Raw genomic sequence first — 25838 nt, forward strand, 5'->3', positions numbered from 1 at the left:
TTTTTTTAAATCTTTGCAAATTTATTAAATTTAAAAAGCACAAATACCTTATTTACATAAGTATTCAGACCCTTTGCTATGAGACTCAAAATTGAGCTCAGGTGCATCCTGTTTCCATTGATCATCCTTGAGATGTTTCTACAACTTGATTGGAGTCCACCTGTGGTAAATTCAATTGATTGGACATGATTAGGAAAGGCACACACCTGTTCATATAAGGTCCCACAGTTGACAGTGCATGTCAGAGCAAAAACCAAGCCATGAGGTCGAAGGAATTGTCCGTAGAGCGCTGAGACAGGATTGTATCTGTCACGTTCCTGACCTGTTTTCTGTTGTTTTTGTATTTGTTTAGTATGGTCAGGGCGTGAGTTGGGGTGGGCAGTCTATGTTATTTGTTTCTTGTTTAGGTTCATGGTTAATTAGCCTTTTATGGTTCTCAATCAGGGGCAGGTGTTTGACGTTTCCTCTGATTGAGAACCATATTAAGGTAGGCTGTTCTCACTCTTTGTTTGTGGGTGATTGTCTTCCGTGTTTGTGTTTGTTACCACACGGGACTGTATCGTTTGTGCTAGTCTGTACCTGTTCGTGCGTTCTTCGTGTTTATGTAAGTTCTTATGTTCAGGTCGGTCTACGTCGTTTGTTATTTTGTAATCTATTCAAGTGTTCTTCGTGTTTAGTCTTACTTTAATAAATCTTCATGTATTCATCAACCGCTGCGTTTTGGTCCGATCCCTACTCCTCCTCTTCAGACGAAGAGGAGGAAAACAGCCGTTACAGAATCACCCACCAACCAAGGACCAAGCGGCGTGGGGAAAAGCAGTAGCAGCGATCGCAGGATTTCTGGACATGGGAGGAAATACTGGACGGTAAAGGTCCATGGGCACAACCTGGAGAATATCGCCGCCCGCGTGAAGAGCTGGAGGCAGCTAAAGCCGAGAGGCGGCGGTATGAGGAGGCAGCACGGAAACAGGAGCAAAATCTGGACTACACTACGTGGGAGGAGATCGACAGGTGGGCGATCGACCCAGGGAGAAAGCCGGAGCCCGCCTGGGATTCTTTGGCGCAGTGTGAGGAGGGATACCGGCGAATGGAGGCAGCACGACGACGCGGTAGGAAGCCTGTTAGTCAAGCCCAAAAATGTCTTGGGGGGGGGGGGGCTAAAGGGTAGTGTGGCGAAGTCAGGTAGGAGACCTGCGCCAACTTCCCGATCTTACCGTGGAGAGCGAGAGTACGGGCAGACACCGTGTTATGCGGTAGAGCGCACGGTGTCTCCTGTACGTGTGCATAGCCCGGTGCGGGTTATTCCACCTCCCCGCACTGGCAGGGCTAGATTGAGTATTGAGCCAGGTGCCATGAAGCCGGCTCAACGCGTCTGGTCTCCAGTGCGTCTCCTCGGGCCGGCATACATGGCACCAGCCTTACGCATGGTGTCCCCGGTTCGCCTACATAGCCCAGTGCGGGTTATTCCACCTCCCCGCACTGGTCGGGCTACGGGGAGCATACAACCAGGTAAGGTTGGGCAGGCTCAGTGCTCAAGGGAGCCAGTACGCCTGCATGGTCCGGTATATCCGGCGCCACCTCCCCGCTCCAGCCCAGTACCACCAGTGCTTACACCACGCACCAGGCTTCCTGTGCGTCTCCAGAGCCCTGTTCCTCTTCCACGCACTAGCCCTATGGTGCGTGTCTTCAGCCCGGTACCACCAGTTCCGGCACCACGCACCAAGCCTCCTGTGCGTCTCCAGAGCCCTGTTCCTCCTCCACGCACTAGCCCTGTGGTGCGTGTCTCCAGCCCAGTACCTCCAGTTCCGGTACCACGCACCAAGCCTCCTGTGCGCCTCCAGAGTCCTGTGCGTCCTGTTGTTGCTCCCCGCACTAGCCTTAAGGTGCGTGTCCTTAGCCCGGCACCTCCAGTTCCGGCACCACGCACCAGGCCTACTGTCACGTAGAGTAGGCCAGAAGGCTAAACTGGAAAACCTAACCTCTATCAAAATAAAAAGATGGCGGAACCGCAAAAGTTCTTCTGTGCAAAGGTGTTTATTTACAAGGTGATTCCGGAACAAAAAACAACAGTACTGCCATCAAAGGTCTACCTTATGGGACAGCTTAAAACAATGCTGCCCCATCCACAGCTCAATCCAAAATGCCTCTCATGAACTGAAAGAGAGGCTCCTTTTGTAGGGCTAGCCCCTCCCCTCAGAACAATTAACACTAATTAATTAAGCAATTAACTATACAAACCTACATTTTCCATTAACTAAACCTACTAAAGGATATACATTGCAACACGTTTTTTAAACAATACCACAACATTTACAACATTACATCACTACTGACAGTATCTTTCAATATGCCCATATGCCCATTTACATTAATGAGCCATTTGGGACAGGCACTATAAAGTCAGCCCAATCCCTTAGCTCGGGTCCTTTTCCAGCATACCCAGAAGCTACAGAGATGGAGAGAGAGAGGAACAGAACGAACAAACAAAGCGCTCATCCACAACATTGATAAGTATAATAAATATTGCATATCTTAAATATGAACACTGACAAGTATGAAATGTATGTACTAAGACAGAAGTTAATTTGTGTGTCGACCCACATTGTTAACTTATCTTATAACGGAGCAGGGAGGAGTGATGAATGTGTGCGTGCGTTAAAGAACCAAATGCTGCCCGCGGCCAGTGACGGACTTCTACGTCACACCTACAGTGCACCTCAGCCGGCCAGAGTCTGCCGTCTGCCCAGCGGCGCCTGAACTGCCCGTCTGCCCAACGCCGTCTGAGCTGTCCGTCTGCCAAGCGCCGCCTGCGCTGCCCGTCTGTCCTGAGCCTTCAAGGCCCCCCTCTGTCCTGAGCCTTCAAAGCTGCCCGTCTTTCCTGAGCCTTCAAAGCCGCCCGTCTGTCCTGAGCCTTCAAAGCCGCCCGTCTGTCCTGAGCCTTCAGAGCCGTCCGTCAGTCAGGAGCCGCTAGAGCCGTCCGCCAGACAGGAGCCGCTAGAGCCGTCCGCCAGACAGGAGCCGCTAGAGCCTTCCGCCAGACAGGAGCCGCTAGAGCCTTCCGCCAGACAGGAGCAGCCAGAGCCTTCCGCCAGACAGGAGCAGCCAGAGCCTTCCGCCAGACAGGAGCAGCCAGAGCCGTCCGCCAGACAGGAGCCGCTAGAGCCTTCCGCCAGACAGGAGCCGCTAGAGCCTTCCGCCAGACAGGAGCCGCTAGAGCCTTCCGCCAGACAGGAGCAGCCAGAGCCTTCCGCCAGACAGGAGCAGCCAGAGCCTTCCGCCAGACAGGAGCAGCCAGAGCCTTCCGCCAGACAGGAGCAGCCAGAGCCTTCCCGCCAGACAGGAGCAGCCAGAGCCTTCCGCCAGCCATGAGCAGCCAGAGCCGTCAGCCAGTCATGAGCTGCCCTCCAGTCATGAGCTGCCCTCCAGTCATGAGCTGCCCTCCAGTCATGAGCTGCCCTCCAGTCATGAGCTGCCCTCCAGTCATGAGCTGCCCTCCAGTCCGGAGCTGCCACTAGTCCGGAGCGACCATTCAGTCCAGAGCTGCCTCTCTGTCCGGAGCTGCCTCTCAGTCCGGAGCTGCTCTTCAGTCCGGAGTTGCCCCTCTGTCCTGAGCTACCTCTCTGTCCTGAGCTACCTCTCTGTCCTGAGCTACCTCTCTGTCCTGAGCTACCTCTATGTCCTGAGTTATCTCCTCTATCTAGGGGGGACCTGTGTTAAGGTTCCTAGACCAGGGTCGGGGGCGAGGATTGCCACTCAAAGGACGCTAAGGAGGGGGACAAGGACAATGGTGGAGTGGTGTCCTCGTCCTGCGCCGGAGCCGCCACCGCGGACAGATGCCCACCCAGACCCTCCCCTAGATTTTTAGGTGGTGCGCCCGGAGTTCGCACCTTGAGGGGGGGGTTCTGTCACGTTCCTGACCTGTTTTCTGTTGTTTTTGTATTTGTTTAGTATGGTCAGGGCGTGAGTTGGGGTGGGCAGTCTATGTTATTTGTTTCTTGTTTAGGTTCATGGTTAATTAGCCTTATATGGTTCTCAATCAGGGGCAGGTGTTTGACGTTTCCTCTGATTGAGAACCATATTAAGGTAGGCTGTTCTCACTCTTTGTTTGTGGGTGATTGTCTTCCGTGTTTGTGTTTGTTACCACACGGGACTGTATCGTTTGTGCTAGTCTGTACCTGTTCGTGCGTTCTTCGTGTTTATGTAAGTTCTTATGTTCAGGTCGGTCTACGTCGTTTGTTATTTTGTAATCTATTCAAGTGTTCTTCGTGTTTAGTCTTACTTTAATAAATCTTCATGTATTCATCAACCGCTGCGTTTTGGTCCGATCCCTACTCCTCCTCTTCAGACGAAGAGGAGGAAAACAGCCGTTACAGTATCGAGGCACAGATCTGGGGAAGGGTACCAAAAAATGTCTGCAGCATTGAAGGTCCCCAAGAACACAGTGGCTTCCACCATTCTTAAATGGAAGAAGTTTGGAACAATGAAGAGGTGACTCCGGGATGCTGGCCTTCTAGGCAGAGTTGCAAAGAAAAAGCCATATCTCAGACTGGCCAATAATAATAAAAGATTAAGATGGGCTAAAGAACAGACACTGGACATAGATATGGCTTTCTCTTTGCAGCTCTGCCTAGAAGGCCAGCATCCCGGAGTCGTCTCTTCATTGTTGACGTGGAGACGGGTGTTTTGCGGGCACTATTTAATGAAGCTGCCAGTTGAGGACTTGTGAGATGTCTGTTTCTCAAACTAGACACTCTAATGTACTTGTCCTCTTGCAGGGAGTAGGACACAGCGTTTTGTGAGATCTTCAGTTTCTTGGCAATTTCTCGCATGGAATAGCCTCCATTTCTCAGAAGAAGAAAAACCGACAAGTTTCAGAAAAAAGTCTTTGTTTCTGGCCATTTTGAGCCTGTAATCGAACCCACAAATGCTGATGAACCAGATACTCAACTAGTCTAAAGAAGGCCAGTTTTATTGCTTCTTTAAATCAGGACAACAGTTTTCAGCTCTGCTAACATAATTGCAAAAGGGTCTTCTAATGATCAATTAGCCTTTTAAAATTATAAACTTGGATTAACTAATACAACGTGCCATTGGAACACAGGAGTGATGGTTGCTGATAATGGGCCTCTGTAATCCTACGTAGATATTTCATAAAAAATCTGCTGTTTCCAGCTACAATAGTCATTTACAACATTAACAATGTCTACACTGTATTTCTGATCCATTGTATGTTAGTTTAATGGACAACATTTTTTATTTTCTTTAAAAAACAAGGACATTTCTAAGTGACCCCAAACTTTTGAACGGTAGTGTATTTATTTTTTTCCCCCTCCGTAGACCTTTGAGACAACTCTGGAATGAAAAAGCGCTGTGCAATTAAAATGTATTATTATTATACTGTATACATACACATATCTAACATCCAGAGATACTGCCTTAATCTCTAGTCTAGTATCTTTCAGTCTATGGAAAAGCCCTATATAAATACAATCAATTATTATTCATTATTAAAGGGCTACTTTTCAACCTTATTCATTATCTCCAGCACCAAACCATACGTGAAAACAGAGCATGGTTAAAAAAGGCAAGAAGAAAGGTTCTGGAAAATGCTTCTCTGTGACATCACAGGGTAGGATTAAAAGGAAGACCAACAGTGATTTTCAAAACCTGCAACGGGTTTCTAGCTAGAGGGAGGGTATTTTCTTGTTCCCCACGCCACCGTGAATGTCATAGTGTTTGAAAATCACTGTTTTTAAATTTGTTAAAACTTTGATTCATATTTTTTTTTAACAAAATGTAGAAATACACCGTTTTCAGATATGTAGACACTGGTATTGTGCTGGAGAAAATGAAAATAAGGCTGAAAAGTGGTGGAGCCGTACGTTAGGTTATATGTTCATCTTTCAATGAGCATGGTCAAAGACAAGGGGCTGCATCCCAAATTACGCCCTATTCCCTTCATAGTGCACTACTTTTGACCTATGGACCCTGGTCATAAGTAGGGCATTATATAGGGAATAGGGTGCCATTTGGGATAAAGACACGGTTGAAACATCGGGTGAAATCGCTATATATGAAAATGTATCTATAACATGCAATAGCTATGGTCATGGACTTCTAGACCTCAGGTTAAGGGCCAAAGACAACAGATGAGGAAATTAACAATCAAGGTTACTGCTCATTAAATGTTAGTGTGTGCGCGTGCGTGCGTTGTGTCTGTCATTAATTGTAATGGGATTGTATTTTACTTCGAACTCCAGTTTTGGTAATTTTACTGAGGATGCTGACAGACTGACTGGCACCACTCAGGAAATGAATCTCCTCCTCCTTAACTCTCAAGTCTGTTCCTCATCTTTTAGTGTGTGTGTGTGTGTGTGTGTGTGTGTGTGTGTGTGTGTGTGTGTGTGTGTGTGTGTGTGTGTGTGTGTGTGTGTGTGTGTGTGTGTGTGTGTGTGTGTGTGTGTGTGAGAGAGAGAGCATTAGGGGAAGCAGAAGAGGAGAAAGAAAGATAAAGGGGTTGAGAGTCAATCTGGTAAGTGGAGGAAAGAAAAAAGAGACAGAAAGAGAGAGGGGGAGGGAGGGAGGGAGGTAAAGAGAGAGATGGAGAGAGGGGGGTAAAGAGAGAGATGGAGAGAGGGGGGTAAAGAGAGAGATGGAGGGAGAGAGGGGGGTAAAGAGAGAGATGGAGAGGGGGGTAAAGAGAGAGGGGGAGGGAGGGAGGGAGGTAAAGAGAGAGATGGAGAGAGGGGGGTAAAGAGAGAGGGGGAGGGAGGGAGGTAAAGAGAGAGATGGAGAGGGGGTAAGGAGAGAGGGGAGGGAGGGAGGTAAAGAGAGAGATGGAGAGAGGGGGGTAAGGAGAGAGGGGGAGGGAGGGAGGTAAAGAGAGAGATGGAGAGAGGGGGTAAAGAGACAGATGGAGAGAGGGGGGTAAAGAGAGAGATGGAGAAAGGGGGAGGGAGAGTGTAAGGATGTTTACCATTTCACTACTTCAGCAGCGACATTGAGGTCTGTTATTTGGACCTTTTTGAAAGAAGAGAAGAATAGGATCAGGTTGCTTTTTTGGAACAAATAGCAGTGTTTTAGTATGTAGGGAAACCAACACATCTTGAGATTTGTCTTTTGTTTTGGGGGGGGGGTAGCTAAGTCACACATACTGTACACACTCTCTGAAGAGGCATTCTGTGGATTGTTGGCTGTGACACGTTGAATTTATTGGGTGTTGCGGGTTGCCTCAACGCCAGGATGTGGACGTTTATCACGGACTTCTTCACCTACGAGACCACCAAGTCGGTGGTGGTGAAGAGCTGGACCATCGGGATCATCAACCGCGTCGTTCAGCTCCTCATCATCACCTACTTCATCGGGTCAGTAGTATCGCTCTATCACTCACATTCTGGATCTCCCGGTGAGAGGAATTGGTTGAAAGACGTCTTTTCAACGTCTTTCATTGGAGAAACAGGAAAAAGTCTCAGCACACTTCCAGTCAGACGGAAGTACTATCACTCTATGCTCATTCTGGATCTCCCAGTGAGAAAAACTGGTTGAAAGACGTCTTTTCAACGTCTTTCATTGGAGAAACAGGAAAAAGTCTCCGCACACTTCCAGTCAGACGCACATTTCTCATTATAAAGGCTGTGCTTTATGTATTTTCAACGTCTTTTCAACCAAACGTTTGTTTCAACGTCTTGTGCTTATGGAGCTCAATCTTACAAATCTATTGTTTGTTAATTAGAATCTCTTTCAGCCCAACAAAGGGCTAGTCTTTAAAGACTCATAGATCATTCATTATTGCTCTATACGTGACAGAAAGAGAAGGGAAACTGTGATTGAATGATTTTCCCATTATGTTATCTCAACCCAGCTTATGTTATGTTATCTCTCTCCAACCCCCCCCCCCTCTCTTCTGCTATCTCCTTCCTCTCCTCTCCTGCACCTCTCTCAGGTGGGTGTTTGTGCATGAGAAGGCGTACCAGATCAGAGACACGGCTATAGAATCGTCTGTCATGACCAAAGTCAAAGGCTTTGGACTGTACAACAACCGAGTCATGGACGTAGCTGAGTACGTCACCCCCTCTCAGGTAACACACAAACACACGCAAACATCTGTACGCACACACACACACACACACACACACACACACACACACACACACACAGGACACACACACAGACAGGCGACACTATTGATTATGGTCTGAGATATTTGGATGCCTTATGTTGATGTTGGCAATTGGCATTGATTGATTGACTAAGGAGCCTTTGTATAGTTGCCTCTGTCTCCTCTGCTTGCTCAGTCTTTCTTTATATCTGGGTTGTTGTAGGCGCTTTGTGGGTAGTGGATTTGTTAAAAGCCCTTTAACCACCACTTAATACTTGACACAAAATGGATACCAAATATTGATACTGAGGCATGTGTGGATTATGACATCAGGTTTGATGTGCTGGTCAATGGAAATGGGAGTGTTTTTGATGCTGTGTGTGTGTGTGTGTGTGTGTGTGTGTGTGTGTGTGTGTGTGTGTGTGTGTGTGTGTGTGTGTGTGTGTGTGTGTGTGTGTGTGTGTGTGTGTGTGTGTGTGTGTGTGTGTGTGGTCTGACAGGGGGCCTCTGTGTTCTGCATCATCACTAAATTCATCACCACAGAGAACCAGGTGCAGGGATACTGTCCCGAAGTGAGACCACTTACTCTACCATCGGCCCTCTGTTGTCTCCCCCCCATATGTTCTCTCTCTCTCTCTCTCTCTCTCTCTCTCCTCTGTCTCTTTCTGTCTCTTTCTCTCTCTGTCTGTCTTTGTATCTGTCTGTCTCTCTCTGTCTCTGTATGTTACTCTAACAGTGTATTATGTGTGATGCACAGAGTGAGATGAAATACAAGTGTACACACGACAACAACTGCACTAGGTTCCTCAACAAGCCTGGAGGAAATGGTGAGGTTCTCCACTTTTTCTGTATCAATTCACTTTCTTATTGTCTTTCCTTCAGAGGATAGAAGATGTTACAGAATTTGCCAAACAGTTGCTTCCAGAATAATGGTTTGGTCTTTGTCATTTATTGTCCCTATCCGCCCTCCCCCTGTCTGTGTCATATATCCTCACTTTCTTTCTTTCTCTGTGTCTCTCTCCCCTACCTCTCTCTCTCTACCCCCCTCTCTCTTTTCCCTACCTCTCTTCCTCAGGTCTTCCGACGGGCAGGTGTGTACATTTCAACGACACCCTCAACACCTGTGAGATCAGAGGCTGGTGCCCGGCGGAGATCGACTACATCAAGACGTGGGTAACCGTGTGCGTGCGTGCGTGTGTATTTGACAAGGCAGCAGCTACTCTTCCTGGGGTCTGGCAAAATTAAGGCAGTTATACCATTTTAAAAACATTACAATACTAAGTGTGTGCCCTCAGGCCCATACTCCACAACCACATGTCTACAATGCAGAATCCATGTGTATGTGTGTGTATAGTGCATATGTTATCATGTGTGTGTGTGTGCATGTGTCTGTGCCTATGTTTGTGTTACTTCACAGTCCCCGCTGTTCTATAAGGTGTATTTTTACCTGCTTTTTAAATCTGATTCTACCGCTTGCATCAGTTACCTGATGTGGAATAGAGTTCCATGTAGTCATGGCTCTATGTAGTACTGTGTGCCTCCCATATTCTGGACTTGGGGACTCTGAAGAGACCTCTGGTGGCATGTCTTATGGGGTATGCATGGGTGTCCGAGCTGTGTGCTAGTATTTTAAACAGACAGCTCGGTACCTTCACCTTGTCAACACCTCTTTTCAAAAACAAGTAATGAGGAAGTCAATCTCTCTTCCACTTTGAGCCATGAGAGATTGACATGCATGTCATTAATGTTAGCGCTCTGTGTACTTAAGGGCCAGCCGTGCTGCCATGTTCTGAGCCAACTGCAATTTTCCCAAGTCCCTCTTTGTGGCACCTGACCACACGATTGAACAGTAGTCCAGGTGCGACAAAACCAGGGACTGTAGGACCTGCCTTGTTGATAGTGTTGTTTAAAAGGCAGAGCAGCGCTTTATTATTGACAGACGTCTCCCCATCTTAGCTACTGTTGTATCAATATGTTTTGACCATGACAGTTTACAATCCAGGGTTACTCCAAACAGTTTAGTCACCTCAACTTGCTCAATTTCCACATTATTCATTACGAGATGTAGTGACGGTTTAGGATTTAGTGAATAATTTGTTCCAAATACAATGCTTTTCGTTTTGGAAATATTTAGGAGTAACTTATTCCTTGCTACCCATTCCAAAACTAACTGCAGCTCTTTGTTAAGTGTTGCAGTCATTTCAGTCACTGGAGTAGCTGACGTGTATAGTGTTGAGTCATCCGCATACATAAACACACTGGCCTTACTCAAAGCCAGTGGCATGTCGTTAGTATTGATTGAAAAAAGCAAGGGGCCTAAACAGCTACCCTGGGGAATTCCTGATTCTACCTGGATTATGTTTGAGAGGCTTCCATTAAAGAACACCCTCTGTGTTCTGTTAGATAAGTAACTATTTATCCACATTATAGCAGGGAGTGTAAAGCCATAACACATTCATTTTTCCAGCAGCAGACTATGATTGATAATGTCAAAAGCTGCACTGAAGTCTAACAAGACAGCCCCCACAATAATTTTATTATCAATTTCTCTCAACCATGCTTGTTGAGTGTCCTTCCCTATATGCATGCTGAAAGTCTGTTGTCAATTTGTTTACTGTGAAATAGCATTGTATCTGGTCAAACACAATTGTCTCCAGAAGTTTACTAAGGGTTGGTAACAGGCTGATTGGTTGGCTATTTGAGCCAGTAAGAGGTGCTTTACTATTCTTGGGTAGGGGATGACTTTAGCTTCCCTCCAGGCCTGAGGGCACACGCTTTCTAGTAGGCTTAAATTGAAGATGTGGCAAATAGGAGTGGCAATATCGTCCGCTATTATCCTCAATAATTTTCCATTCAGATTGTCAGACCCCGGTGGCTTGTCATTATTGATAGACAACAATCATTTTTTCACGCCTTCCACACTGACTTTATGGAATTCAAAAGTACAATTCTTGTCTTTCATAATTTGGTCAGATATACTTGGATGTGTAGTGTCAGAATTTGTTGCTGGCATGATTCAATGAATGAGGGAGCCGAGTTGGCTTTTTTCCCCAAAATGTCATTTAAGGTGCTCCATCATTCTTTATATAATTTATCTTTGTTTCATAGTATAGTTTATTTAGCTTAGTCACATTATTTCTTAATTTGCAGTACGTTTGCCAATCAGTTGGGCTGCCAGACTTATTTGCCATACCTTTTGCCTCCTCCCTCTCAACGATAACATTTTTCAATTCCTCATCAATCCAAGGGGATTTAACAGTTTTTACAGTCATTTTCTTAATGGGTGCATGCTTATTAGTAACTGGAATAAGCAATTTCATAAATGTGTCAAGTGCAGCGTCTGGTTGCTCCTCATTACACACCACAGACCAGCAAATATTCTTTGCATCATCAACATATGAATCACTACAAAACTTGTTGTATGACCTCTTATACACTATATTAGGCCCAGCCTTTGGAACTTTGGTTTTCCTAGATATGGCTTTTATATTGTGATCACTACATCCTATGGATTTGGATACTGCTTTAAAGCAAATTTCTGCAGCATTAGTAAAGATGTGATCAATTGTTAATGATGTCATTCCTGTGCTGTTTGTAAATACCATGGTAGGTTGACTGACAACCTGAACCAGGTTGCAGGCACTGGTTACAGTTTGACGCTTTTTCTTGAGTGGGCAGCTTGATGAGAGCCAGTCAATATTTAAATCACCCAGAAAATATACTTCTCTGTTGATGTCACATACATTATCAAGCATTTCATGCATATTATCCAGATACTGACATTTAGCACTTGGTGGTCTATAGCAGCTTCCCACAAGAATGGGCTTTATGTGAGGCAGATGAACCTGTAGCCATATTACTTCAACAGTATTTAACATTAGATCTAAGCTTTACAGGAATGTGGTTCTTTATATAGACCGCAACACCGCCCCCATTGGCATTTCTGTCTTTTCGGTAAACATTATAACCATGTATTGCTACCACTGTATCATCAAAGGTATTATCTAAGTGAGTTTCAGAGATAGTCAGAATATATATTTTTTTATTATTTTTATTTCACCTTTATTTAACCAGGTAGGCTAGTTGAGAACAAGTTCTCATTTACAACTGCGATCTGGCCAAGATAAAGCAAATAAGGGGCTTTGGTGACAAAAACGGATGGCACTGTGATAGACTGCATCCAGTTTGCTGAGTAGAGTATTGGAAGCTTTTTTGTAAACGACTTCGCCGAAGTCGAGGATCGGTAGGATAGTCAGTTTTATGAGGGTATGTTTGGCGGCGTGCGTGAAGGAGGCTTTGTTGCGAAATAGAAAGCCGATTCTAGATTTAATTTTGGATTGGAGATGTTTAATATGAGTCTGGAAGGAGAGTTTACAGTCTAGCCAGACACCTAGGTAATTGTAGTTGTCCGCATATTCTAAGTCAGAACCGTCCAGAGTAGTGATGCTAGTCGGGCGGGTGGGTGCGGGCAGCGAACGGTTGAAAAGCACGCATTTGGTTTTCTTAGCGTTTAAGAGCAGTTGGAGGCCACGGAAGGAGTGTTGTAATGGCATTGAAGCTCGTTTGGAGGTTAGTTAACACAGTGTCCAAAGAAGGGCCAGATGTATACAGAATGGTGTCGTCTGCGTAGAGGTGGATCAGGGAATCACCCGCAGCAAGAGCGACATCGTTGATATATACAGAGAAAAGAGTCGGCCCGAGAATTGAACCCTGTGGCACCCCCATAGAGACTGCCAGAGGTCCTGACAACAGGCCCTCTGATTTGACACACTGAACTCTGTCTGAGAAGTAGTTGGTGAACCAGGCGAGGCAGTCATTTGAGAAACCAAGGCTGTTGAGTCTGCTGATAAGAATACGGTGATTGACAGAGTCGAAAGCCTTGGCCAGGTCGATGAAGACAGCTGCACAGTACTGTCTTTTATCGATGCCGGTTATGATATCGTTTAGGACCTTGAGCGTGGCTGAGGTGCACCCGTGACCAGCTCGAAAACCGGATTGCACAGCGGAGAAGGTACGGTGGGATTCGAAATGGTCAGTGATCTGTTTATTAACTTGTCTTTCGAAGACTTTAGAAAGGCAGGGCAGGATGGTTATAGGTCTATAACAGTTTGGGTCTAGAGTGTCACCCCCATTGAAGAGAGGGATGACCGCGGCAGCTTTCCAATCTTTAGGGATCTCGGACGATACGAAAGAGAGGTATATGAATGACATATGAATGTCATCTGTTGCAAGCAAGTTATTGACTTCATGGACCTTGTTTCTCAGACTGCATATGTTACTATGGGCTATTTTTTAGCACTTTCCTGGGTTGCTTGATTGTTTTTAATGCTTTACTGGGAAGTTTATCAGAAGTAGACTTGATAGTGCAGGACAAAGTGGTCTTCCTACTAGGGTACACCGCCTCAGTGCTAACAGTGTAACTCTGGTTCATAGGCTCATGATTACTGCATCCAATAGCTGTAGGGTTAACACAGGTATTCAGGGCAATTAGGGGGACATACATTAAGTTATTTACATTGTCTGCCAATGCCTTTATGATAATGTACATTTAATGCAGCATTATGACATCTCAATGGTAGGGATTAGCTGAGCTGGTCTTGGGTCATTGATAAGTCATTGTTTCAACGCAGCCTTGAAATGCAGGAGCCAAGATGATTCGGATGGACTCCGTCATTCCTGTAGAGTATCTTCTGTTTCCAGAAGGTGTCAAAGTTATCTATAAAAGTGACTCAAGCAGAGCTACAATAATATTTTTGCCAGATGTGTAAGGCCAGTAGCCTGCTGAATCTTTCACACCCACGGCCCAACGATGGTACTGGTCCTGAAACGATTGGCCGTTCTTTGGAGTTTTTCAAGAAGACCCCTGTTGCCAGAGGATGCTGTCTTCGACTTCCACGTCAGGTGACGTATCTCCATGGCTGGTTGGCTGGGTCGAGAACAGCTCTGTTCTCCAGGGAAGGGGGAGACACCTTCGGGGATGGAACCCTGCTGAGCACCGGCCAGTCGGCTGTGGAGAGCCGACACGGCGGCGACACTTCCAAATCAAATGCATTGGTCACATACACGTGATTAGCAGATGTTATTGCGGTTGAAGCGAAACGCTTGTGCTTCTAGCTCCGACAGTGCAGTAATATCTTACAAGTAATATCTAACAAATTACACAACATATACCCAGTACACACAAATCTAAGTAGGAATGAATTAAGACTGTATACATATGGACGAGCGATGTCAGAGCATACGTCACGCTCAGATGTGTATGTTGATGAATGAACATGGTCTTCTTTCTGACCTTCCCTCAGGCATCCTATGATGGAGGTGGAGAACTTTACCATCTTCATCAAGAACAGCATCCGTTTCCCCCTCTTCAACTTCACCAAGTGAGGATGATGATGATGATGATGATGATGTTGATAATGATGTTGATGACAGAGATAAAGATAATCATGTAACAACTCTAACTGGTCCCCTGTCTCTCCTGTGTTTATATGTGTGTGTGTGTGTGCATGTCTCAGGGGTAACTTCCTGCCCACCATCACCCCTCAGTACATCAAGGCGTGTAACTTTGACCATGAGAACAATACCTACTGTCCCATCTTCAGGGTGGGGGACGTCATCCGCTATGCACACCAGAACTTCACCACGCTGGCACAGAAGGTATGGTGGTTCACTCCCAGGTGTATATCCATACTAGTATATTAACTTGACTTGACATACAGTTCATTCAGAAAGTATTCAGACCCCTTCACTTTTTCCACATGTTGTTATGTTACAGCCTTATTCTAAAATTGATTAAATTGTTATTTTCCCTCATCAATCTACACACAATGCCCCATAATGACAATGCAAAAACAGGCTTTTGGATTTTTTTTGGCAATTTTTTTTAAATATAAAAACTGAAATATCACATTTACATAAGTATTCAGACCCTTTACTCAGTACTTTGTTGAAGCACATTTGGCAGCGATTACAGCCTCGAGTCTTCTTGGGTATGATGCTACAAGCTTGGCACACCTGTATTTGGGGAGTTTCTCCCATTCTTCTCTGCAGATCCTCTCAAGCTCTGTCAGGTTGGATGAGGAACGTCACTGCACAGCTATTTTCAGGTCTCTCCAGAGATGTTCGATTGGGTTCAGGTCTGGGCTCTGGCTGGGCCACTCAAGGACATTTAGGGACTTGCCCCGAAGCCACTTCTAAGTTGTGTGGCTGTTTGAACAGAGGTCCTGAGCAGTCTGGAGCAGGTTTTCATCAAGGATCTCTGTAGTTTGCTCCGTTCATCTCCCAGTCCCTGCCGCTGAAAAACATCCCCACAGCATGATGCTACCACCACCATGCTTTACCGTAGGGATGGTGCCAGGCCAAAGAGTTCAATCTTGGTTTCATCAGACCATAGAATCTTGTTTTTTTTGGTGCCTTTTGGAAAACTCCAAATGGGCTGTCATGTGCCTTTTACTGAGGAGAGGCTTCCGTCTGGCCACTCTACCATAAAGGCCTGATTGATGGAGTGCTGCAGAGATGGTTGTCCTTATGGAAGGTTCTCCCATCTTCACAGAGGAACTCTAGAGCTCTGTCAGAGTGACCATGGGGTTCTTGATCACCTCCCTGACCAAGGCCCTTCTCTCCCAATTGCTCAGTTTGGCCCGGGTGTCCAGCTATAGGAAGAGTCTTGGTGGTTGCAAAGTATTTCCTTTTAAGAATGATGGAGGCCACTGTGTTCTTGGGGACCTTCAATGCTGCAGAAACATTTTGGTACCCTTCACTAGATCTGTGCCTCGACACAATCCTGTCTCAGAGCTCTACAGAGAATCCCTTCGACCTCGTTGCTTGGTTTTTGCTCTGACATGCACTGTCAACTGTGGGACCTCATATAGACAGGTGTGTGCCGTTCCAAATCATGTCCAATCAATTGAATTTACCACAGGTGGACTCCAATCAAGTTGTAGAAACATCTCAAGGATAATCGATGGAAACAGGATGCACCTGAGCTCAATTTCGAGTTTCATAGCAAATAGTCTGAATACTTATGTAAATTAGATATTTCTGTTTTTAAAAACTATATACATTTGCAAACATTTCTAAAAAACAGTTTTTGCTTTGTCATTATGGTTATTGTGTGTAGATTGATGAGGGGGGGAAATTATTTTATCCATTTTAGAATAAGGCTGTCATGTAACAAAATGTGTAATGAAGGAAAGGTTCTGAATACCTTCTGAATGCACTGTATTACTATTGGTGGCACCTTAATTGGGGAGAACAGGTTCTTATTCATGACTGGAGTGGAATCAGTGGAATGGTAACAAATACATCAAACACGTGGTTTCCAGTTGTTTGATGCCATTTCAGTTGCTCCGTTCCGGCCGTTATTAGCAGCCTCCTGTGATTTCTATCCACAGTAATTTCCATCGATACCAGTCTTTTTATATACTCACATATTATGCTCTCTTTCTCTCTTTTTCCTACCCATCGGCTGTATTCACTCCTTCCCCTTTAGGCTACATTCAAATGCTGTCTTTTTCCCACTCTCATAAAGTAACAAATGAGAGAGATTTTCTAAATGTATGTCAACCCCTTCCTACAGGGAGGGGTGATAGGTATAAAGATTGGCTGGATGTGTGACCTGGACAAGTCAGAGGATGAGTGTAACCCCTCCTACTCCTTCACCCGGCTGGACGCCATGTCGGAGAAGAACAGCGTCTCCCCCGGGTACAACTTCAGGTAGCCATGACCTCTGACCTCTGGCCTTTAAGAGAGTGAGCCCCATAGAGATACATAGAGATATCTAGATGTATATAACCAGTTTTTGCATGGACATTGCCATTGAGGGCGTACACCATTTTAAAGTAGTCAAATGGGAGGGGATTTCTATGGGTTGGGAGCGATCAGTCAATGATCAGAGCATTGTCTTCTTCATCAAATTGGGTTGCCTATGGGTAGTAAATGGCTTTAAGCTAGATCAGTGATTTTACCATGGCACAGCTTGATGGAAGAAAAAATTCAGTCTGACACCTAAAATGTCCCTATTAATTGATTTAGTGTAAATTAACTCCGTCTTATCTGATCCAAACTGCAAGTCATCTACTTCTGTGACAAGCATTTTTATAGATTAAATCGGGTTTATTGGAACTATTTTCATAGTTCCTTATTCATGACGATACATTTTTCTGATACCCCTTCATGGAGCACCCCGCGAAAATGTGCTGGAAGGATTTTTTTGTTAGCTCTGATAAAATAGATAATTCCTTTTGAACGGGTTGGGTTAGAGACATTGGTTTTCTGCATTGTAAAGGTGCAACCAGGAACACAGAGGGCAGAGGCTGTGGTACGGGTAAGCCTAATCAGACGTGCATGTGCTAATGGTTCTCAGTCACAGGCAAAGTAAAATTATTAAAATGACTTTGCTCCTGATGCGTGACCTTCAAATGATACAAAGGTAACAACAGCCTGAGCACACGGGACTTAAAACAATGTGCCATTCAATGTATTATCTGAGCGGCATTGGTGCTCCCAAGACAAAATTCCATGTGCATTTCACAGGTCACGTGTATAAGTGAGTGTTCAAAAAATATCCAGATTAGGAAAAGTTTCGTGGCACACCTGAGTTCCTCAAGGCACACCAGTTGAAAACCACTGAGCTAGATCACCACCTAGTGGCAACAACAACTGAATGACACACAAGATTTGGTTCAGGACTCAGGGAGGAGGTAATGGCACTCGGAGTGTGTTATGAGGAAAACAACCTCTCACTCAACGTCAACAAAACAAAGAGATGATCGTGGACTTCAGGAAACAGCAGAGGGAGCACCCCCCTATCGACATCGACGGGACTGTAGTGGAGAAGGTGGAACGTTTTAAGTTCCTCTGCGTACACATCACGGACAAACTGAAATGGTCCACCCACACAGACAGAGTGGTGAAGAAGAGGCTGAAGAAATGTGGCTTGTCACCTAAAACCCTCACAAACTTTTACAGATGCACAATTGAGAGCATCCTGTTGGGCTGTATCACCGCCTGGTATGGCAACTGCACCGCCCTCAACCTTTCCAGAGGGTGGTGCGGTCTGCACAACGAAGACTACCTGCCCTCCAGGACACCTACAGCACCCGATGTCACAGGAAGGCCAAAAAGATTATCAAGGACAACAACCACCCGAGCCACTGCCTGTTCACCCCGCTACCATCCAGGAGACGAGGTCAGTACAGGTACATCAAAGCTGGGACCGAGATACTGAAAAACAGCTTCTGTCTCAAGGCCATCAGATTGTTAAACAGCCATCACTAACACAAAGAGGCTGCTGCCTACATACAGACTCAAATCATTAGCCACTTTAATAATGTTTACATATCTTACATTACTCATCTCATATGTACAGTATATACTGTATTTTATACGCATCTTGCCTATGCCGCTCGGCCATCGCTCATCCATATATTTATATGAACATATCCTTATTCCATCCCTTTACATTTGTGTGTATTAGGTAGTTGTTGTGAAATTGTTAGATTACTTGTTAGATATTACTGCACTATCGGAACTACAAGCACAAGCATTTCGCTACACTCGCATTAACATCTACTAACCATGTGTATGTGACCAATAAAATTTAATTTGATTTGACTCCAGCACTGCAAGTGGCAGTAAATCACACTTTTTCCAAACACAAAAGAAGAAGAAAATTGACTTCTTCAGGATGGAGACAGCCTCAATCGCTGTCTCTGATGCCATAATGGGACAGATACAAAGATGAGATCTTTATATATCTCCAGTGGTGTAAAGTACTTAAGTACAAATACTTGAAAGTACTACTTAAGTAGTTTTTTGGGGTATCTGTCCTTTACTTTACTATTTTTGACAACTTTTACTTTTACCTCACTACACTACACTGTATATTCAAATCAAATCAAACTTTATTTGTCACATGCGCCGAATACAACAAGTGTAGACCTTACCGTGAAATGCTTACTTACAAGCCCTTAACCAAGTGCAGTTCAAGAAGAGTTAAGAAAATATTGACCAAATAAACAAAAGTAAAAAATTATGAAAAGTAACACAATAACATAACAATAACGAGGCAATACAGAAGGTACCGGAACCGAGTCAGTGTGCGGGGGTACAGGTTAGAGATAATTTGTACATGTAGGTAGGGGTGAAGTAACTATGCATAGATAATAAACAGCGAGTAGCAGCAGTGTACAAAACAAATGTGGGGGGGGGCTCAATGTAAATAGTCAGGTGGCCATTTGATTAATTGTTCAGCAGTCTTGGCTTGGGGGTAGAAGCTGTTACGGAGCCTTTTGGTCCTCGACTTGGCGCTCCGGTGCGGATGTTGCCTGTAATCCATGGCTTCTGGTTGGGATATGTACGTACGGTCACTGTGGGAATGCACTTATTGATGAAGCTGATGACCTAGGTGGTATACTCCTCAATACCATTCGATGAATCCCGGAACATATTCGGGTCTGTGCTAGCAAAACAGTCCTGTAGCGTAGCATCCGCACCATCTGAACACTTCCGTATTGAGCGAGTTACTGGTACTTCCTGTTTAAGTTTTAGCTTGTAAGCAGGAATCAAGAGGATAAAGTTATGGTTGGATTTGCCAAATGGAGAGTGGAGGGAGAGCTTTGTATGCTTCTCTGTGTGTGGAGTAAAAGTGATCTAGAGTTTTTATCCCCTCTGGTTGCACAGGTGACATGTTGGTAAGAATTTGGTAAAACTGATTTAAGTTTGCCTGCATTAAAGTCCCCGGCCACTAAGAGCGCTGCTTCTGGGAGAGAATTTTCTTGTTTGCTTATGGCTTTATAGAGTTGGTTGAGTGCGCTCTTAGTGCTAGCATCGGTCTGTGGTGGTAAATAGACAGCTACGAATAATATAGATGAGAACTCTCTTGGTATATAGTGTGGTCTACAGCTTATCATAAGGTACTCTACCCCAGGCGAGCAATACCTCAAGACTTCTTTCATATTTGACATTGCGCACCAGCTGTTATTGACAAAAAGACACACCCCCCCACCTCGTGTCTTACCAGACGTAGCTTCTCTGTTCTGCCGGTGCATTGAAAATCCATTCAGATCTATATTGTCTGTGTCGTCATTCAGCCAAACATAGGATATTACAGGTCTTAACATCTCGTTGGTAGGAAAATCGTAATCGTAGGTCATCCATTTTATTTTCCAATGAATGCAAGTAGAATTGATGGTAATGGGAGTTTACTCGCTCGCTTACGGATTCTCAAAAGGCAGCCTGATCTGCGTCCTCTTTTCCTACGTCTTTTCTTCACACAAATGACATGGACCTGGGCCTGTCCCCGGGAGAGCTGTCACATTCCTGACCTGTTTTCTGTTGTTTTGTATGTGTTTAGTTGGTCAGGGCGTGAGTTGGGGTGGGCATTCTATGTGTTGGGTTTCTATGTTGGGTTTAATGTGTTGCCTGATATGATTCTCAATTAGAGATTATTTTGTAATCATTCCAAGTGTTTTTTCGTGTTCGTCTTCGTCGTTTAATAAATCATTATGTTTTCAAAACCCGCTGCATTTTGGTCTGATCCCTACTCCCCCTCTTCAGACGAAGAGGAGGAGAGAAACCGTTACAGAACCACACACCTAACCAGGACCAAGCAGCGGCAGCAGGAGAGGCTGCACTATTTGGAGAAATGGACATGGGAGGACGACCTAGAAGGCAAAGGACCCTGGGCACAGCCAGGAGAATATCGCCGCCCCAAAGAGGAGCTGGAGGCAGCTAAAGCTGAGAGGCGGCGATATGAGGAGGCAGCACGGAAACAAGGCTGGAAGCCCGTGAGTCAAACCCAAAAATTTCTTGGGGGGGCTCTCGGGGAGTGTAGTTCGGTCAGTCAGGAGACGTGAGCCAACTCCTCCTGCTTACCGTAAGGAGCCGGTGAGGGCGGAATTGGAGGTGAGTGACGCAGAGACAGTGAAGGAGTTAATGGGGAAATTGGAGGAGAGAGTTATGAGGGATGTACTGGTTTGGTGCATGAGGCACGGCATCCGTCCGACTGAACGTGTTGGTGAGTTGATGTCACCGGGAACAGCTCTCCATACTCGTCCTGAGGTGCGTGCTAGCCGTCTGGTTAAGACAGTGCCTACACCACGTACCAAGCCTCCTGTGCGTCTCCAGAGTCCTGTGCGTCCTGTTACTGCTCCCCGCACTAGCCCTGAGATACGTGTCCCCAGCCCAGTACCACCAGTGCTGGCACCACGCACCAAGCCTCCTATGCGTCTCCAGAGCCCTGTTCCTCCTCCATGCACTCTCCCTGTGGTGCGTGTCTCCAGCCCAGTACCTCCAGTTCCGGCACCACGCACAAAGCCTCCTGTGCGTCTCCAGAGCCCTGTACACACTGTTCCTTCTCCCCGCACTCGCCCTGAGGTGCGTGCCATCAGTCCGGTACCACCAGTTCTGGCATCACGTACCAGGCCTATAGTGCGCTTTGAGAAACCAGTGTGCCCTGTTCCTGCTCCACGCACTAGCCCTGTGGTGTGTGTCTCCAGCCCATTACCACCAGTGCCGACACCACGCACCAGGCCTACAGTGCGCCTCAGCCGGCCAGAGTCTGCCGTCTGCCCAACGGCGCCTGAACTGCCCGTCTGCCCAACGGCGCCTGAACTGCCCGTCTGCCCAACGGCGCCTGAACTGCCCGTCTGCCCAACGGCGCTTGAACTGCCCGTCTGCCCAACGGCGCTTGAACTGCCTGTCTGCCCAATGGCGCTTGAACAGCCCGTCTGCCCAACGGCGCTTGAACTGCCCGTCTGCCCAACGGCGCCTGAACTGCCCGTCTGCCCTACGCCGTCTGAACTGCCCGTCTGCCCAACGCCGTCTGAACTGTCCGTCTGCCAAGCGCCGCATGAACTGCCTGTCTGTACTGAGCCTGCAAAGCCGCCCGTCTGTACTGAGCCCTCAAAGCCGCCTGTCTGTCATGAGCCTTCAGAGCCATCCGCCAGACAGGAGCTAGAGCCGTCCGCCAGACAGGAGCCGCTAGAGCCGTCCGCCAGACAGGAGCCGCTAGAGCCGTCCGCCAGACAGGAGCCGCTAGAGCCGTCCGCCAGACAGGAGCAGCCAGAGCCTTCCGCCAGACAGGAGCAGCCAGAGCCTTCCGCCAGACAGGAGCAGCCAGAGCCTTCCGCCAGACAGGAGCAGCCAGAGCCTTCCGCCAGACAGGAGCAGCCAGAGCCTTCCGCCAGACAGGAGCAGCCAGAGCCTTCCGCCAGACAGGAGCCGCCAGAGCCTTACGACAGACAGGAGCAGCCAGAGCCTTCCGCCAGACAGGAGCAGCCAGAGCCGCCAGCCAGCCATGAGCAGCCAGAGCCAGCCAGCCAGGATCCGCCAGAGCCAGCCAGCCAGGATCCGCCAGAGCCGCCAGCCAGCCATGAGCAGCCAGAGCCGCCAGCCAGCCAGGAGCAGCCAGAGCCGCCAGCCAGCCAGGAGCAGCCAGAGCCGCCAGCCAGCCATGAGCAGCCAGAGCCGCCAGCCAGCCAGGATCCGCCAGAGCTGCCCTCCAGTCATGAGCTGCCTTCCAGTCATGAGCTGCCTTCCAGTCATGAGCTGCCCTACAGTCATGAGCTGCCCTACAGTCATGAGCTGCCCTCCAGTCATGAGCTGCCCTCCAGTCATGAGCTGCCTTCCAGTCATGAGCTGCCTTCCAGTCATGAGCTGCCTTCCAGTCATGAGCTGCCCTCCAGTCATGAGCTGCCCTCCAGTCATGAGCTGCCCTCCAGTCATGAGCTGCCACTCAGTCATGAGTTGCCACTCAGTCATGAGTTGCCACCCAGTCCGGAGCTGCCACCCAGTCCGGAGCTGCCACCCAGTCCGGAGCTGCCACCCAGTCCGGAGCTGCCCCTCAGCCCGGAGCTGCCAGTAGTCCAGAGTTGCCTCACTGTCCTGAGCTACCTCTCTGTCCTGAGCTACCTCTATGTCCTGAGTTATCTAGGGGGGACCGGTGTTAAGGTTCCTAGACCAGGGTCGGGGGCGAGGATCGCCACTCGGAGGACGCTAAGGAGGGGGACAAAGACAATGGTGGAGTGGTGTCCTCGTCCTGCGCCGGAGCCGCCACCGCGGACAGATGCCCACCCAGACCCTCCCCTTGAGTTTTAGGGGTGCGCCCGGAGTTCGCACCTTGAGGGGGGGGGTTCTGTCACGTTCCTGACCTGTTTTCTGTTGTTTTGTATGTGTTTAGTTGGTCAGGGCGTGAGTTGGGGTGGGCATTCTATGTGTTGGGTTTCTATGTTGGGTTTAATGTGTTGCCTGATATGGTTCTCAATTAGAGGCAGGTGTTTGACGTTTCCTCTGATTGAGAACTATATTAAGGTAGGCTGGTTTCACTGTTTGTTTGTGGGTGGTTGTCTTCCGTGTCTGTATGTATGTTCGTACCACACGGGACTGTAGCGTTTTGTTTGTAGTCTGTACCTGTTCGTGCGTTCTTCGTGTTATATGTAAGTTCTCTAGTTCAGGTCTGTCTACGTTCGTTTTGTTATTTTGTAATCATTCCAAGTGTTTTTTCGTGTTCGTCTTCGTCGTTTAATAAATCATTATGTTTTCAAAACCCGCTGCATTTTGGTCTGATCCCTACTCCTCCTCTTCAGACGAAGAGGAGGAGAGAAACCGTTACAAGAGCAGTATATCTTTCTCGTTGGACTCATTAAAGGAAAAAGCTTCTCCAGTCCGTGGTGATTAATCCCAGTTCTGATGTCCAGAAGTTATTTTCGGTCATAAGAGACAGTAGAACCAACATTATGCACAAAATAAGTATAAAAAGAAGTTACGAACAACTCGAAAACCGAACAAAACAGCACAATTGATTACGGGCATGTAAAATGGCAGCCATCCTCTTCGGCGCAATTTTCCAAAATCGAAAGAAAATGATGTACTTTTTACTCCATATATTTTCCCTGACAACCAAAAGTACTTGTTGCATTTGGAATGCTTAGCAGGACAGGAAAATGGTCTAATTCAGACACTTATCAATAGAACATCCCTGGTCATCCCTACTCCCTCTGATCTGGCGGACTCACTAAATACATGCTTCGTTTGTAAATAGGGACTTGGGGTAGGATTAACTGTCAACCCATGTGCATTGCCCATGTCCTTACTCTCTGTCCATGTTGTGCTGATAGGTATGCTAAGTACTACAAGATGGACAACGGGACAGATTACCGTACTCTGCTCAAGGCCTATGCCATCAGGTTTGATGTGCTTGTCAATGGAAATGTGAGTGATTTTAACGGAAGTGTGTGTGTGTGTGTGTGAGAGAGAGAATATGTCTGTGGTTTGCATGAGTCTAATTGCCTATGTGGGTCCATGACTGTTCTACATATATGTGTTATTAGATGGGTGGGTCATGTGTGTGTGTGTTTACTTCTGTAAAATACTTAACCCCTTAAAAAAATGTTTTACTTAACTTGTTTCTTACAGGCAGGGAAGTTTAACATGATCCCTACTCTGATCAACATGGTAGCTGCCTTTACGTCAGTTGGAGTGGTGAGCCCTTCTTTTCAGTTGCTACTTTCTATCCACAAAGTATCCACACCGTCTCTAGGCTAGTTTTTAATTAAAACATATCTGTTCCACCTTCAGTCTCTTAACTTTGTAATAATATTATCCACACAGTCTCTATTGGCTAGTTTGAAAATGTCTCGCCAACTGAAGTTATTTCCGGGGAAAATAAAATTATTATTTTCTACTCTCTTCTCCTTTCTTCTCATCTTCTCTCCTCTCCTAATTTCTTCAATTCCATTCTATTCTATTTTAAAACCTTGTTTTCTTTCTCTGCCTTGGATTGGTTGCAGGGCACTGTGCTTTGTGACATCATACTCTTGAACTTTCTGAAGGGAGCAGAGCAATACAAGGCCAAGAAGTTTGAGGAGGTAAAGTTTGAGGCAAGACACCAACCCTGCTTACTGTGATATAGATATTTCTCTTAATAACAAGTGTCAGCCTTTGCAAGCCTGGGGCCCCATCTCAGAGTAGGAGTGCTTATCTAGCTCACCCCTGTCCCATGATCTTATTCATTGTAATCTGAAAGGCAAAACTGATATTAAATCAGTAAGCCTACTCTGAGAAGTTGATACATACGGCCCAGAGGAATAGTTGAAACTAAGGGGCAAATTCTAACTTCCACTTAAATCATGCATTGATAGCAACTGGAGACTAAGTGAAAATGTGCTCCTGATGTTCTTGAAGTGTTTACAATTCAATAAAGTCATTTCCTCTCTCTCTCCCCCCCTCCCCCAATCTACCATTACTCCATTAGGTATCAGACACGCAGATCGAGAACTCCTTATCCAGCAATGGGCTGTATCGGAGTAGGGAGTTCATTGGAGTAGAGAAGCAGTCAAATGACTCAGGGGCCTTTTCCATTGGGCAATACGGCTAACGGACAGCCAATGGAATGGAAAGGGGTGGGTGGTGGCAATTTGGGATGTTTGTCTGCAAATGTAGGTTTAGGGTGATATTGCCCATAGACCATAATCTTGGATCAGTTTAACATTTTCCCCACAAAATGGTTATGGTAAGGATTGGGGAAGGGGAAGCAGATCCTGGATCTGTATCTAGGGTAGACTTCACTGTGGACAGAGAATGCATATATGTGTAGCATTGTAATATCCCTAATATTTCACATGAACCTGTAATTTACCTGTAATGTTTTCATAGTGGAGGTTGTATGTGTAATCCTTAACTTTGCATGTGACCCACCATGGACTATTGTATTTGAACTCCTACCTCTACAAAGCATTAA

The 25838-nt window shown here is 46.4% G+C and overlaps 1 protein-coding gene across 1 annotated transcript; it reads left to right on the plus strand.

The window, feature by feature from the left end:
• The first annotated feature begins 7242 nt into the window (after nucleotides 1-7242).
• Nucleotides 7243-25475, plus strand: p2rx3b (purinergic receptor P2X, ligand-gated ion channel, 3b). The gene is made up of 12 exons (XM_038982015.1): nucleotides 7243-7364; nucleotides 7943-8078; nucleotides 8599-8670; nucleotides 8856-8925; nucleotides 9174-9267; nucleotides 14401-14478; nucleotides 14614-14755; nucleotides 16677-16813; nucleotides 24217-24310; nucleotides 24515-24580; nucleotides 24889-24966; nucleotides 25353-25475. The coding sequence occupies exons 1-12, from the start codon at nucleotides 7243-7245 to the stop codon at nucleotides 25473-25475; spliced, it is 1212 nt and encodes a 403-aa protein (XP_038837943.1).
• The last annotated feature ends 363 nt before the right edge of the window (nucleotides 25476-25838 follow it).

Source organism: Salvelinus namaycush, chromosome 42 (assembly GCF_016432855.1).
Source record: "Salvelinus namaycush isolate Seneca chromosome 42, SaNama_1.0, whole genome shotgun sequence".
Lineage (NCBI taxonomy): Eukaryota > Metazoa > Chordata > Actinopteri > Salmoniformes > Salmonidae > Salvelinus > Salvelinus namaycush.